The sequence below is a fragment of the Thunnus thynnus genome, chromosome 21 (genome assembly GCF_963924715.1).
Source record: "Thunnus thynnus chromosome 21, fThuThy2.1, whole genome shotgun sequence".
Taxonomy (NCBI): Eukaryota; Metazoa; Chordata; class Actinopteri; order Scombriformes; family Scombridae; genus Thunnus; species Thunnus thynnus.
The window spans coordinates 8,641,939-8,656,943 of NC_089537.1; the positions used below are offsets into that span (position 1 = coordinate 8,641,939).

General features: G+C 40.0%; 1 protein-coding gene across 1 annotated transcript in view; it reads right to left on the reverse strand.

Moving 5' to 3' along the window:
- Positions 1–15,005, reverse strand: part of tmx3b (thioredoxin related transmembrane protein 3b) — a 35,464-nt gene that overhangs the window by 3,657 nt on the left and 16,802 nt on the right. Inside the window, exons 13-15 of the mRNA XM_067577587.1 lie at positions 11,397–11,453; positions 6,753–6,882; positions 4,834–4,902 (exon numbers count right to left, since the gene is read on the reverse strand). Of these exons, the coding sequence (XP_067433688.1) occupies positions 4,834–4,902; positions 6,753–6,882; positions 11,397–11,453 (256 nt within the window). The remainder of the gene's footprint in view (positions 1–4,833; positions 4,903–6,752; positions 6,883–11,396; positions 11,454–15,005) is intronic.

The window sequence follows — 15,005 nt, forward strand, 5'->3', positions numbered from 1 at the left end:
CACCTCTAAAGCACAATATCATCTGAACTGATAATGGAGTGCACTATGCACTGTGGAGCAGTGATTTATGAGTGGGTCCCCCAACCACGTGAGACCACACAGGTGACGCAAATCACGCTTTCCTATGCTTTCATGCTATACTGGTCATCGACAGTCAGTGGCTGTGATGCAGCAAGACACTTAGCGATGCGATACCGATTTTTTTTGGCAGCAACACAACAAGCTGTAAACACAACACTGATCAATGATATGGCAAACAGTCGCCTATTTACACATCCAGCAGATATAGAGCAACATAAGCATGTATTATGAGTCATGTTTCTGTTCCCGATGAATTCAATTTAAATATTCACACTTTTAGCTCTGTTTTGGTCTCCACCAATTCCTGAGGGTTTTATCTGTTGCTTAAGCTGCTAAATACTCCACTGTGTTGCCTGTCTGCCATATGGGGAAGGCAGGTAATATACTATGGGTTCAGAGCTCTTTCCCCTGAAAACAGCCGCCTGCTATGGCTGGAAAAGACGCTGATGAGAGTGGTAGAACAACCAAAACAATGAGCTGAACGACACCGAAATGCTCTGTAGAGCAGAGAGGAAATGCAGAGTCATGTGATGATTCTCTGTGGAGTTGTCACTACTTGCATTCACTCACTGGGAATGTCTTTAGTTTTGCTGTTATTTGGAGAAACTATTGGAGAAATTTACATTTTTGACCACACACACAAAATTGAATCTCAATCTGTCCAGCAGTTGCTGAGCAATTTCAGTCTGGACTAAAGTGGTGCAACAACCAACATTGCCATGCCTCTTGTTTGTTTGGTTAGAAGTATTGATCAGTGGAGCTTTCATATTCAGGCCCTGTCTTGTAGAGAGACCTCATGTCAAAATCTTGTTTTATTGTCTCATTAAAATAAATCTAATTATTTGGTGTTCTAAAATAGTACTGTTTTGGTTCTGGGCAAAATATGATTAAGTTGCCATGTAAAGTCTGCTGTCTGCACTGTGGCTGATGGGTACATAAAGGCAACAGGATATACAGATGTACAGTAGGGACAGAGTTTTGCCCGATGGCCCCCTAATGGGTCAATTCGGGGCTGGCCTTATCTCACATTCACACATGTGACAACAAACACGCTAATAATTTATCTCGATTTCTTTCATTCCTCTCAGAAGCTGTTCAGGACAGCGGAGCACAATTGTGAAAGTGAGTATCTGACATTTTAGAAAAGTGTCTCTTAAAACAGCCAGTGTTCCTAATGGTAAGGAGACTCCCATTAGATATTAAGTAGAGTGAATTCAAAATCCTATTTAAAGCGCTGATCAAAATATATATGTTGAAAATCACAGAGGCTTTTATGTTTAGTAGAGTTACTACGTTCTTATTCATTCATTTATTCATTCATTTGCATTACGCCATTAAGCTCCGACGAGTGTGCTCAGAAGGCAGGTCACAAATCATTTGCAGAAACTCAGACAGCCTTTAATATTTTAGCATTAATTACATTTTTGTCATGCAATTTCAAGATGTCTGTATTATGTTATACTGTTTGTGTCGCTATCTCGTACTGACTGTCTTGTTTTACACCAATGACCATATTGGAGAGTTCTACCCTTTTATCTATAATCCTTTGAGTGTATTGTGCAATTTGAACTGAAATAAATAAATACATCTCAAACTTCAAACACAAGCAGGTCCACCATTATACACAAGTCCGCCTGAAGACATTTTAAGTAAACATAACTAGACCACACACATTCACACAGTAACTTTAGTAAGTTACGTTTGTATACATTTACTTTTTGTTGTTGTTTCTCTTTAATTTACTATCCGTACATTGTAAATTTATCACACTTTGGAGACTGACCCTTAGAAGCCCTTAAGGGTCAAAATGTGGTAAATGAAAGTGTCATTTATCCCTGAGGATCAGTTAGATACAGCGATCGCCAACAAGTGGCTGGAGTTGTTTTGCTCACTGGCCGTGAACAAAACATCTCATTCACATCCTTGTCCTGAACCTGCATATAAAATTAAACCTTTTTTCCTTGATGTTGTAATTTACCACTCTGCTCCTATAACACGCACAACCCCTCATCTCCTGCGGGCACGACCATGTAGTCACTGAAGGACAACCTCTTCTGCAAGTTCTTCTTTAAATGATCTCGATGACATATGAGTCATTTGGCCTTAATATAGAAGGATACATCAGAGACAATGTACCTCGAAGGGAGTATTCAGTCACAAATTCTGCCAGCCACTGAGCTGAGAAGAAGAGAAATATCCATGTTGCCTCCAGTCATTGCCACTGGAAGAGGGATAGTAATTGCAAATGCACTGTGTTGCTAGATGAGGTAGGGATGGGTATGCTATGCTAACACAGCTGGCTGAGTCATTGCGCCTAATGTGGCTGCTTCCTCATGCTCCTGTCAGCCGTGCATTTAGATAGGCTCTCTGGGGGAAAGGTGATGGCTGCTGCCTATCTGCTTTCCATCATATCATGTCACTGTGAGCAAGACTAGCCGGAGTGATACAAGCAGCTCACTAAAATTAGAGAAGCAAGAAGAGAAATTCACTTCCTTTCTATTACAGGTGTAAGACAAGACCTTCACACATGGATTCTTACTTTTGTGCGGCTACTAATGGGAGACAAATAAAATCTTGCACACTATGCTCTCGCACAGCCCACAGAAATCTAATATTGTTTTTGTATTAAAACCTTGCCCTGTTTCTGGCAGGTGTAATTCTTCCGCTGATCCCATTTAGGAACCCGACTGTCAAACCTGACCTGACAGCTAAAGAATTAAACCTTCCATAACATTTCCAGAGGCATTTCTTTGTGCTTTGAGACAAAGCTCCACAAGTCACAATACCTTCTATTTCGGCAATTTTCCCAATAAAATCTATAATTTTCCTTTAGGAGTCCTCTACATCCCTTTAAGGACATTGTTAAGGGCAGTGTTAAGCTCACCCGTGGTTACAGTACAACCGTGCCAACCGAGCAGCATTACAACACAGCTGTATTTACATTCCTAACACACCCTTGGTAAAATAAACACCAGTTTTCCCAAAAGAACCAACTACTTAGGGTAAAAAGTAGGAGGAGAAGGCAGTTCAGCCTCCTGACCGTGTCTCTCCACCCTCATCGCTCCACCTCCTCCTGCTCCGCTGCCTTTTTCCCTCTTTCCCCACTATGTGTTTACTGCCTGCGTTGCATATTGCTCGGTTGTACGCCCAGTCTTGTCCTCTGAATTATGTTTTTTCTCCCAGTGGAAAAGTGTGAAACAGCGTGGCATTTGTTCTACAGCGTTACTGAACTTTGAGCAGGTTGCATATATACAATATTCGCCTCAAATTAGCAAATCCAGTCAAGGTGAGGCGCAGTGTGAAGCGTTTCGACAAGTACAAGGTGTTCATTAGTATCATAATAATGAATGGTTTAATTGTAGAGGTATAGCGAGACAAGTATTTCAGCAGAGTTAGAAGAGAGGTATCCCAGTTGGATAACAGATAATTGCAGCTAATTAAAACTAGCACGAAATAATAATATGAGCCTAAAATTGATACATAAAAAAGCTTGAAGTTGCTGTAATCAAGATTTTTAGTCAAATCTATATGAATGTCTTTCAGCTCATTATTACGCTCCTACAGTTTCAACTGCCTGCACCAACTCAACCTTGCACACTATATTCTTTTATTTATAATTTTTAAACCTTAAATTTTAATTCTTCTTAAATTTAAATTCTTCTTAAGTTTAAATACCTCTGTTGTATAAAGCTACTTTCTAACCAAAGCTCTGGCAAACGCAATTTTATGTCACAATATGTAGCAATGAACTGGAAAGTATGAATGAGATGATAATAATAGTCCTTGTATACTTGTACATTACTATTTTTACTTTAATTTGCAACCTTTCTGTTTTCATTTCACTCTCACCACCCTCATCAGTGTCATTTCGAGAAGCAGTAAGCATATGTTTTCAGCTAAAAAAAAAAAAAACCCCTCTGATTAACTCACTCTACACTTACCTGCCCAGCAAATGACAGACAATGTCTCAGACTAGCTAGTGAACATAGAAGAGCATTTAGCAGCTAGAAAAACACATATTTCCCTTGTTAGTGGACACCAAAACAGAACAACAGTAAAAGTAGACTATGAATAGAATATGGGATTTACAGTTGTCATATAGCCAGACACACAACTCCAGTGATTGCTGATGTTGCTCTATATCTGGTGGATGTGTAAACAGGCAACTGTTGGCTAACAGATTCTCTACAACTTCAGCGGTTTATGTGGCAGGTTGTTGTGCTGCAGAAAATGTCACCAAAAAAAAAAAAAAAAAAAAAAAAATCAATTAATGCAAGTGAAACTGAAACTACAATACTGTGTTTGTTTTAACTTCCCTAACTATCTAAAATTGAATATATCTGTATATATTAAACATATCTGTGATTGATGTAGTCAGAGACTGCATAAAAAGAGATATATAACGGTAACAGACTGACTCCATGAGCATCTTCTTGGAAGAAGTGTGAGCACTGTAGATGTGATTTAATTATGTAGCGCTAATGTGCATCTCCTTTAAGACTTCACATTAAAAACGAGTACTTATAACTCTACACTCCTGACTTGCAGTGCTAACAGATTCATCCAATTAAAAAAAAAAATAGCATCTGTTAATATTACAACAGCAGTGTTGCAAACATTTATAAAATAACCATTTTGACATTCAACATTCAAGTTGTGAGCTGAAGTTCAAGCTAAATCAAAATCAATCAAAAGCTATATAACCCTGCTTGGCAAATACTTTCTGTGTACATGAAGCTCATACCAACTTACCATAATGGTGGATCTGGCATCAAAGGCCACACGTTTGATCCTCTGAATGATGCCGTCACCTCCGTATGCCTGCAGGGAGACACATTATTTCATGGAGACAGAGGAGAGCTAGTGGGGAGGAAATAGTTTATATGCTAATTTTACAATCCCCGCTCATGTAGTTCATATGCAGGTTTCATCTGTTATTTAGCTCGGTATCAACAATTTGATGCAATTACTTGGTGACAACTCCGCAATCCTTAAACAGCAAAACATTTATCAATACGTCAATATGAACTAAACACACAGTTTCAGCTATTTGTTTAAATGCTCGGTACATCCCAGACATTTAAAATATTGTCTAATTAAGTGCTTCTCTGCACGAAATTATCTGATGTACCTGAATTAAACCTGTTCACTGTCCAGCAGTTCTGCTCTGCCTGAGCTTACTTATTGACGACTACAACCGGGGAGCCAAAGAGCGATCTGTCCCGACGCTAATTCATCAGCATGGCCAATTAGCGAGCTCTGACTAAGGAGGACTTCTGTGAACGAGGTGAGACGATTTGGTGGAAGCAGCTGTTGCATTGCATTTGCTTACGCTGTGTGAGGACTACACAAGCAGTTACAGACGTTTTGATGAAGGTTTTTATAGCGTGTTATTAAAGTTGTCCCTCTGTAATTGCATCAAATTCTGGATGGCAACCAGAAACTGCACGACCAGTGTGAAGCAAAGGATAGAAGACAGAAACTGAATCCTCTAAAAGCAACTCTATGTACTCCAAGAGCAGAGAATTGGGACACACTTCAAAAATGTTAACTATTGGTTTAAAACCTACGAGAAGAGATGACACAGCCTGTCAGCTCTCTCTACTCATGGTTGGCTCATGCGTCATGGAGGACTAAGAATTCCCTTCATGCATTTAATGTTTGTTATGAAAAACTAGAGCCCGACCAATAAATCGACCAGGCTGATGTTGCAGATGTATCGACGCTTATGTCAACCGATAAATGACAGGAAATTGAAGTACAGAAATGAAACAGTGTCATCATTCTATAGTTTGTCCACCAGAGAGTAGTGACAAGTTTATTTTTTCAGTGTAAAACATCCTGCCCAGTGCATTTATTGGGCATAATTATTGAAAAAAATAATTTAAGGGAACCTTTACAATAACGTTTATTTACATTATGGGTTTTATATTATTATCTGATTTTTCTTAACTCTCAATTTTGGTATTGGCCTCAAAAATTCTGTATAATCAAGTAGGAAATGTAGGTAATTTTTTGGATAATCTCACTTTAATGCACTTATTGCCCTTGGTGTATTTCTACATGAAGCATGAACCAACCTTGAGACACCTCATGGCAATTATTACCAGCATGACACGAGGAAGCTGAGACTGTCCAGGCTTTGGCTGGAACTGGAGAAACATGGAGGTTTCTTTTGCTGTGTATTTGGTGGGAGGTGGTTTGTTTTGCCAAGCAAAAAATAGCCCAGACCTTTCTTGGGGAAAAAAGGAGAGGACCTCTGGCTGTTTGGCTTATGGTTTCATACATCTGGTGACTTTAGAGTAGTACAGGGAAAATGACGACATTTCGTTCCAAACAGCATGCAGATTAGTGTACACACTACAATACAAAGTCATGTAGTAATCTCAGTGTTTGACTAGGAAGACAAAATTATTGTAGATAATCTATTCAGGAGGGACAGAAATATCAAATCTAAACATGCAAAAGGAGATTGCAGAAATACCTCATCTGGTGAAATTTTCCAGGGAGGACTTAAAATGCAAGGCAACATGCTTGATTAATGAAGACTACTGGTGTGATTACAATGGTACAACACAAGGGGAATAGGGGGGCTACACTGAGCTGAATGCATAAACAGAGAGTAGCAGAGGGAGGAAGGGGGGGGGGGGGGAAAAGGAGAAGATTTGGACCTGTGCAGAACCGTTCAAAACGCCGCTGATGAATTGGACCAGCTGCTCCATGGTCTCAATCGGCTCACTGGGCAGGAAGTACTGCTCATTGGATGTGTTGAGGATGATAACGGAGGGCACTGTCACCTCGCTGAAAAAAAAACAGGAAATGCAGCTTTTAATCTCCTTAACCTCAGCACCTTGGACTGCCATTATCAAAGTGCATCATTAGATGGGAGCAAATTGTGGTTGCTTAAAGAACAAACTGTTACACTGTGGATGTAATAGTGAGATAAACAAACCTTTTGTACTGAGAGCAACATAACTTTTCCCATGGGCGTTCTTTCAAAGAGAGGGGTTGTTTTTTTTTCAGAAGGAAAAAGGCGATGCAGCCTGGCCTATTTCAGAGTGGCGTTTCTTCTATCTTTTATGCAAACTGTGTGCAACTCAGGGGCTTTATGGGTTTGTGCCGGTCACAGTTAAAGAGACCTTTACAAATTACAGCTGACAAGTGAATCGCATGGAGTTCAGAGGAAAGTAACTGCTGAGACACATATAAAACATATACAAAGAAGAGCCAAGCAAGCCAGTGATCTTAGATGCTTTGTTTCAGCAGAAAACACAGAGACTGAAAGACATACACACTGAACACTCTCAAGCCATCTTGTATAGACAAATCAGCAGAGGAATTACAAAACTCAAGTCAGATAACGAACAAGGTCATATAAACAAGCAATCCCTCTTTCAAACGTCTTGCGCAACACCAAAGCCAGGCTTAGATAAGGTCTCCTAGTGCTTAGACACACACGCACACACATACATACACACACAAGCACACGAACAGTCCATCACGGTGCTGCCACCTCACATCCCTGCGGTGTTACTCAACCCGGCAACAAATTGCACACACACGCACACGTATCCATCACTGTCCCAATCCACCACCCAGCTGAGATCAGGAGTGCAAACACACATGCCCATGCGGTAGAGTCATCAACGCCTCACTACTCTGTCCAGATGAGATCTCCAAGCACATATAGACACACACACACATGCACACATTATGAATGTGTATTCCATCTGATATCCAGCCTACTCAACAGATGGCACCCATTTAAAATAAATATGGATTAGCCTATTCACCTCTGTGAGTGGAGACTACTGGGGGTTTGCTGCCCATAATGAAGGCTTATATACTGTACACTATACAATTACAACTGGCAGAAAAGACACATCCTCTACCAAAAATGGAAGATTTCTGCTTTCTTGGCTGGACTGCAACAGCGGGGTCAGCTCTATAAATGTAATAGTATGTGACCGACTGACTGAGTGATAAAGTTACACCATTGGTCGCTCTAGCGTTTCATACACAGTCCAGCCATATGCTAGGTTTTGACCTACTCTTGTTATTTTAAAAACATACAAGGATTTTAACCATGTTTATTTTTATTATTAAACGAATGTTTGACATTTTGTGATTTTGTGATTTATTGACTTCGGAGATCGATACCACCCTGATCTTTGTTAACTATTGAACTAGAGCCAGGACATGGTTAGCTTACGTTAAAATAAAGACTGGTAGCAGGAGGAACAGTTAGCCTGGCTCTCTCCAAAGTTAAAAATACACCTACCACCAACTCTAAAGCTCACTAAATAACTAGTATCTCTTAAGTTTACACAGCAGAAATGTAAAAAACAACAATTTGTGGTTTTACAGGAAGTTATATGCTGTAGCAATGTCTGGGCTAACACGCTATGTGAAGCTATTGTAAGCTAACCGTGTCCTGGCTTTTGCTCTTGATGCACAAACATGAGGGGGGTATCAATCTTCTCTCAGCAAGAAAGGAAATAAGAATATTTCCCAAAATCCTTAAAAACCCCCCACCCACTCAAAAATGTGTTTTTCTTCTTGTTCCTTCAGTCGGATGTTTGAGCTTCACTGTGCAGAATGATGTATGTGCAGAGTTTGACACTAGAAGGCTGTTTTCACTTTCATCTGCTGAAAGTGGAAAGTTTGTCTGTGCTCATTCAAAATCTAATCTTAAGAGGTGGGCCTATGAGCATGATTTGACATGACATCAAAACTAGTTTGGAGCCAATCATGGTCTAGTATGCAACTTGTACAAGTGCGATTTGGAAACTTGAAGCCTCCAGTGCACAAACACTGTGAATGGACTTTATAGTGAAGTAGGAGATATCTTGAGTCCAGATTCTGTAATTTTTAATGAGGGAGAAGGAATAGATTTTATTTTAAGGATTTCAACATGGCAATTATACTTTTCTGTGGGAAAAAACATATCAGACACACATTATTGTTCCAAGCAGAGTATTTTCACACATGTCTGGAGGGGATCTTTAACTTTTCCTTTAGAAAACAAGTGAAATTAGATTTTAAATAACTAAAAATCTAAAAGTATCATTTACAGTTTACAATCTTTAGTGTAACTTACTGCATTTTCTTTGCCGTCATTCGACTTGCAGCTATAAATATTAGTATAACATACCTAAGTGAGTGGACTTAAAATCTGCATGAAAACTGGTTTAAACTGATCAACCCCTTTTTCAAAAAAAATCCTGGATATCTTTAAGTAAGTAATATTAAAAAATGAAAAAAGAAGCATGGAAGTTCATGACCTTCATTTCATGTATGAGCTGAGACTTTGGTCTTCAAGTCAAATGACTACTGGTTTGGTGGTTTTGACCAAGCGGCAACCTCCAGGGCTGAAAAGTGAAGCCAACACAAAGTGCCAAAAACTGCAGTTCCTTGAGTGGCCAATTGAGGCCATAGACCCACATGTTAAAATGCCCAACTTCACAGCAGAAATAAACATGTTTACAGCCTGGTACAAAAAAACGGTTTTAGTCTCTGTAGCTAATTTCCCCTTTCATGACAACTGTACATGGGTTGAATTTTTTAGGCGTAGCCGTCGCTATTTCAATGTGTTTTCAGTTCATGAAAGTTAATTGTAACATTTTGGTCACCTAAAAAAGTCTTATTCAGCATTTGGTTGTACCAAAAGACCCTTTAAGGAATCAGATGTTCAGTTTTTCACTAAGTACATTTTGTTTTGATAGTTTTAAGCCTCTTTTTTGCTAGCAAACATTAGCATTAGCATTACCACAGTTAACCACAGACTGTAAATGCACTGTGCTAACCAACCTAGCAGCTAGCCGCTAGCATTAGGGTCAGCTCCACCCTCTCATACAAATATAGTCCTTCAGGCTCCAAAAATCCAAGATGGCAACAGTCAAAATGCCAAACTTGAGGCTTCAGAATGGGAATCCACAAACCAAACAGTGACGTCACGTTGGCTACGTCCATTATTTTTTACGGTCTATGGTTATGACTTTACTAGTCACTTACCTTTTATGATTACAAGTCTAACCTTCACTGACAGACTTTTCAGTCACCTCACATTCAGTTTTTTGGAGCCCACAATACATTCAATATAAGAGGTTAGTGATAATCCAATGTTTAAACAGAGACAGAGACAGCTTCTGACTTGAGTGGGTGCTCATGTTTTGTGTGTGTGTGCTGTATATATGTATTCATGAGTCTGTGTCTATGTGCCTCTGGTGAAAGCAGGGGCAGCCTTACGCCAAATAGACCGCTGCCAGAACACAGTAATCGCTGTGATGACAGAAAGAGGGATAAAAAGCCATCAGATTTATTTCCATGGTCCTCCTAAGGGAGAGGTTTAGTGGACATTGACAGGCCAGGATTTCATTCCTCAAAGGAGGGCAATTAATCCTGTGTTACAGCAGCCAAATTCAGTCCCGTAAAACCCAGTGAAATACATATTGTAGGTATTCATACAAAATTAGGGTGGCTAATCACCTCTTTTATCCTTAAATATACACACCACCTGTCTAATTTCAGCTGTGCACTGGGAATCCGTTTGTTGAATGTAGTCAGATTTCCAATACTGTACTTCTACTGTACTCACTGACACACTTTTAATTACACAGGACTTACGAGACCATGTTTGCTATAATCTCCCTCATACAAACAATAACTCGCTCAAATTAAAATAACATCCTGCTGAGGTCTATTACGCACGTAGACTCTCACCCAAACACATACACAAAATTATACAAAGACACACATAATTAGATACTGTATGTCGGAAGATGGAAAACAGACACGCCAACTGCTACGGTCCTGCTGGCCTGTAACACTAGCGGGGTTCTGTCTAATTAGAAGTGTGGGATGTCAGTTTTCCAGGGCCTCTCCGAGCATGACACCACAACAGTTGGCCTAAGCCTTGGACGCAAAGCTACTGCAGCAGGGCTCACTGCTGCATCATTAGCACTGCTCTTTGACAAGCCATTAAAAAACACACAACCGCTATAGATTTAATCCATGCACAGCCTTATCCGCAAATTCCTCATATATTCCTTCTCACTATCCTGCCCTCACACAAGCAGATTTGCGTGGGCTTGTGCATCTTTCTGTGTTTTTTCGACGGCTGGGGGTTAAACTTGCCGAGAGCACTAAAAAATGAAATGACAGTCCGTCTGTGTAATTGACTTCTCTACCAGAGAGCATCTTTAATGGCAGAGGCTGGCATTACGAGTAAGTAGCTGACAGAAGGTAACATGAGGTAGAGTGAGAGAGAGAAAGATGAGATGAGAAGAGAGAGATAGGCTGGATAAGACACTCACCCCATGATGAGGCTGTTAATGTAGTCGTTCCCATCCATGTGGCCAAACTGGAAGTCTCTGTATATACAGCACAAGATGAATTATTAGCATGAGAATGATAAATAGTGCATCAAAAATAAAATAATAATACACATACAGTAAAGTAAAATAACCATGTTTTCCTGTCCCAGTGGAATAACACTAGCACAAAACCTTCCTCTACAATAGCACGCGAATATGAAATCACACTGAATGGAATTGCATGTTGTAGTTGTGAAAAACTGGGATCACTTTTGTGACTACAGGGAAAAGGAAAAGTCCCCAAAGCTCTGTCCTCTTCCTCATCTTTTCCACCACAGAAAAGACTCAGGTGATTTATCTAAACGATAAGGCAGGAAGAGGAATTCAATTTGTATCTCATTGTGCTGCACTATGTCTGAGCAGAGTGTATTGTAGGTAGGACTAGGGAAGGGGGTTGCACAAGTCCGGGGGAAGCCAGTGACTCCCACTGAATGACTGATTATGGGGACTTCTACATATAGACTATATTTATATTGAATCATACCTACATCTGGCACGTTTGTCCCCTGGGTGCCAAACAATACTGCCTGCACTTATATCAATGACATGATTATGAAGAGACCGAACAATATAATAAATCCAGTGCAGGCAATATAAAAAAAATGTCTGGGTTAGTGATAATCTTGCTGACAATGGTGGGCCAGACTGGGAATAAAGCTCATCAAAAAGTCAGCTTGTAACTTTTGCTCTAAATGCAGCAGCACTGTGAGTTAAAAAAAAAAAAAAAGGATCTACATGTCCAAGACTGATTTGTTAAGGGAACAGGAGAGGTATGTAGATATGAAGTGAACGCCCACAAGATGTGATTTGGAAATAAAATTCCTTATGCTGTTTTTTTAAATTATTATCACAACTTTGCCAACTCAACAGCTTACAATATTTAAAGGTCTGTTTCCAGCTATGTCCGTCTTCCCACTCCCACTGACACCTATTGGCCGGACCACTGAGAAAGGTGGCCAAGAGGGCTGAGTAAAGGACTGAGAAGCAAACTGAAGGCGTCCTTGTAAATACTGTCAGATTTAGAGGAAGGGTTTTGTGACTTTTACTTGCACTTTTTCTCTGGAAATGACTATATGATATTTATTGGCGTTATCTGTTGTGTATTATGGTTCTCATGGAGATAGGAGTGCTATTTTATTTGCCTTATCTGTAACCAAAGTCATCACTCTGAACTGCGATGTCGTCATTGTGAAATTACAAATGAATAATACAGAAGAATATTCCACAAGAAAATAACGTGACCCTCATCACCAGTGGACTTTCAGCCCTCGGAAATATACATTAAATATAAGGTGTCCTTTTACAAAAAACACAATGTTTTACAAACCCACATTTGCATTCTGGACAGGCTATAAATCACTGATCAGCAAATGCAATATTAAAAACACCTAGCCTAAGACCACTTTGTGTAGAATTTTTATGTGATTATAGCATCTCATAACTTATTCTAATGGCATGAGCTTGTGTTTCTAGTGAGAAATGGCAAAGTCTGTATTTATTTCAGTTTCAGCCCATTCATCTTAATGTCCACCAGGTCGGATCTGCTGGGAGGGGTTGAAGAATAGGCATAAATTACTGTGTGTCTAGCACTATGGGGGCAAAATTTGCTATTTAAAATTCTTTGGCTTTACTTAAACCTCCGTTAATGGATTTATTTTGGCCATTCCATAAGGGAAGCACTAGAAGTGCAACCTTACAATGTTGTTATGACGAACGTATTAGCAAATAGTTACCTATTCACACATCCGGCAGACATGGAGCAAAATTGTCATACAAATATAAGTCTAGTATTGTCTCTCCTTTTAGCTCTGTTTTGGTCTCAACCATCTCCTGAAGGAAATATCTGTCTCTTTAGCTGCTAAACGTTCCACTAGCAGGTCATTAACTTTGTCTGTCTGTTGTTTGGTGCTGGGCATGTAGCATACAGTGGGTTTATCAAAGATTTTTCACCGGAAACAGTTGCCTGCTTGTGATGAGACTGAACCAAAACAGTAGAGTTGCGAGCCGGAAATCTAAAACAATTAGCGGAAGGTCATTTAAATGCTCCGTGGAGCAGAGGGGAACTGCAGAGTCGGGTAATAATTCACTGTGTGTTTGTCACTTGAAACACCTTTCCCATTACCCATAGTCATTTGATTTATTGTTATTGTTAATATTAAAATATTGATTAAATGCAGATTTAGGTCCTCTGAGATATTAAAAATATTGCCTTTTACCTCATTGCCTTTCAACAGGGTAGAGGAACTACTGGAACCTGGTACCATTTATGGACAGAAACTCAGTTCGTGACAAAGGTTCCCACAGGCTTCCCAAAACCATGACGATATGACTAGTGCAGAATTTCAACCCGATACACACCCACCAACTGACACATTCAGACTTTCCCACAAGTACAGTTTGTGCATATGTAGGCATGTGCCTTTTTTCCCCCCCACCACACACACACACACAGTAGTTCCCTTTCAGATCTAAGATTTGTATTCATTGTTCTGTCAAAATGCTACAAATAGTGGGTGAGCTGAATACGGCGGCATTTACTGCGTCAAACGGTGTCCGCTCACTCAAATGTCAGTCATCCCCTATAATCTATTGACTCTATACGCTGCTTCCTCCCACCACCGGGGGCGACACTTGAGCGACTTGTAATTACAAGTGCCGTTTATGTGTGTCAGAACACTGCAGGCACCTCTGATCTCAGTGGGGATCTCAAACTCACGTCTTCAAAAACACCACTGGATAGTGTGGCAGATAGTCTAAGCAGTAGTCTAATTGATGATAGGGATCTGTGTAATTCAATCAGTCCTAATAGGGATGCCTGAAGAGGGAGAAACACTTTGATCATGGCGGTTTAAGATACATCTCTTCATTCAAAAGCAAAAAGCTATCTGATGAAGCAACATGGTCAACGATGGGGAATAGTACGGAACTTAATCACAACATAATGATGCAAACGTGATTTTTTTTTTTTTTAATCCTTGTGAGGAAATCCTCTTGTTGCCTGCAAACCCCACCAGGGAAGCTAAGAGATAAGGGTCAGCTACAGAACAGCGACCTGAGCTGATTTGAATTCAAGCCACTTCAGCAGAGCACATGTTTGCAGACACAGGAGCTTTAACCTGGGTCCTCAAGCTGAAGGATGACCCACCTACTGTACTCGCTAAATCCTCCTGCAGCACACATAGAGAACTTGATTCAGGAGCCCAATATTTAACATTTGAGTGTCTGTGTGCTTGCATCATCTCCGATTTCCACCATCTTTCTTTCCAATCTTTACTGCTCGCTAGCAGCAAAAATAACAATAATACTGTAATGAAATTGCACAATTTAAGTTCATTTCATTGTGTACTCTGGGCCTTGCTAAATTGGTTCCTCCCCGGCAAAAAGAACAGGTCGAACAAGGCGGTGCGTAACATAAACATCCCATCTCCAGTTGTTATTGCACAATTGCAGTTGGAGAAAACAGGAAAATTATGCATTAATACAAGTCGAGCTGAGTTTTTGACTGACAGCTGAAAAGAACACCTATATTTGGAAGCTGACATTTTGCAT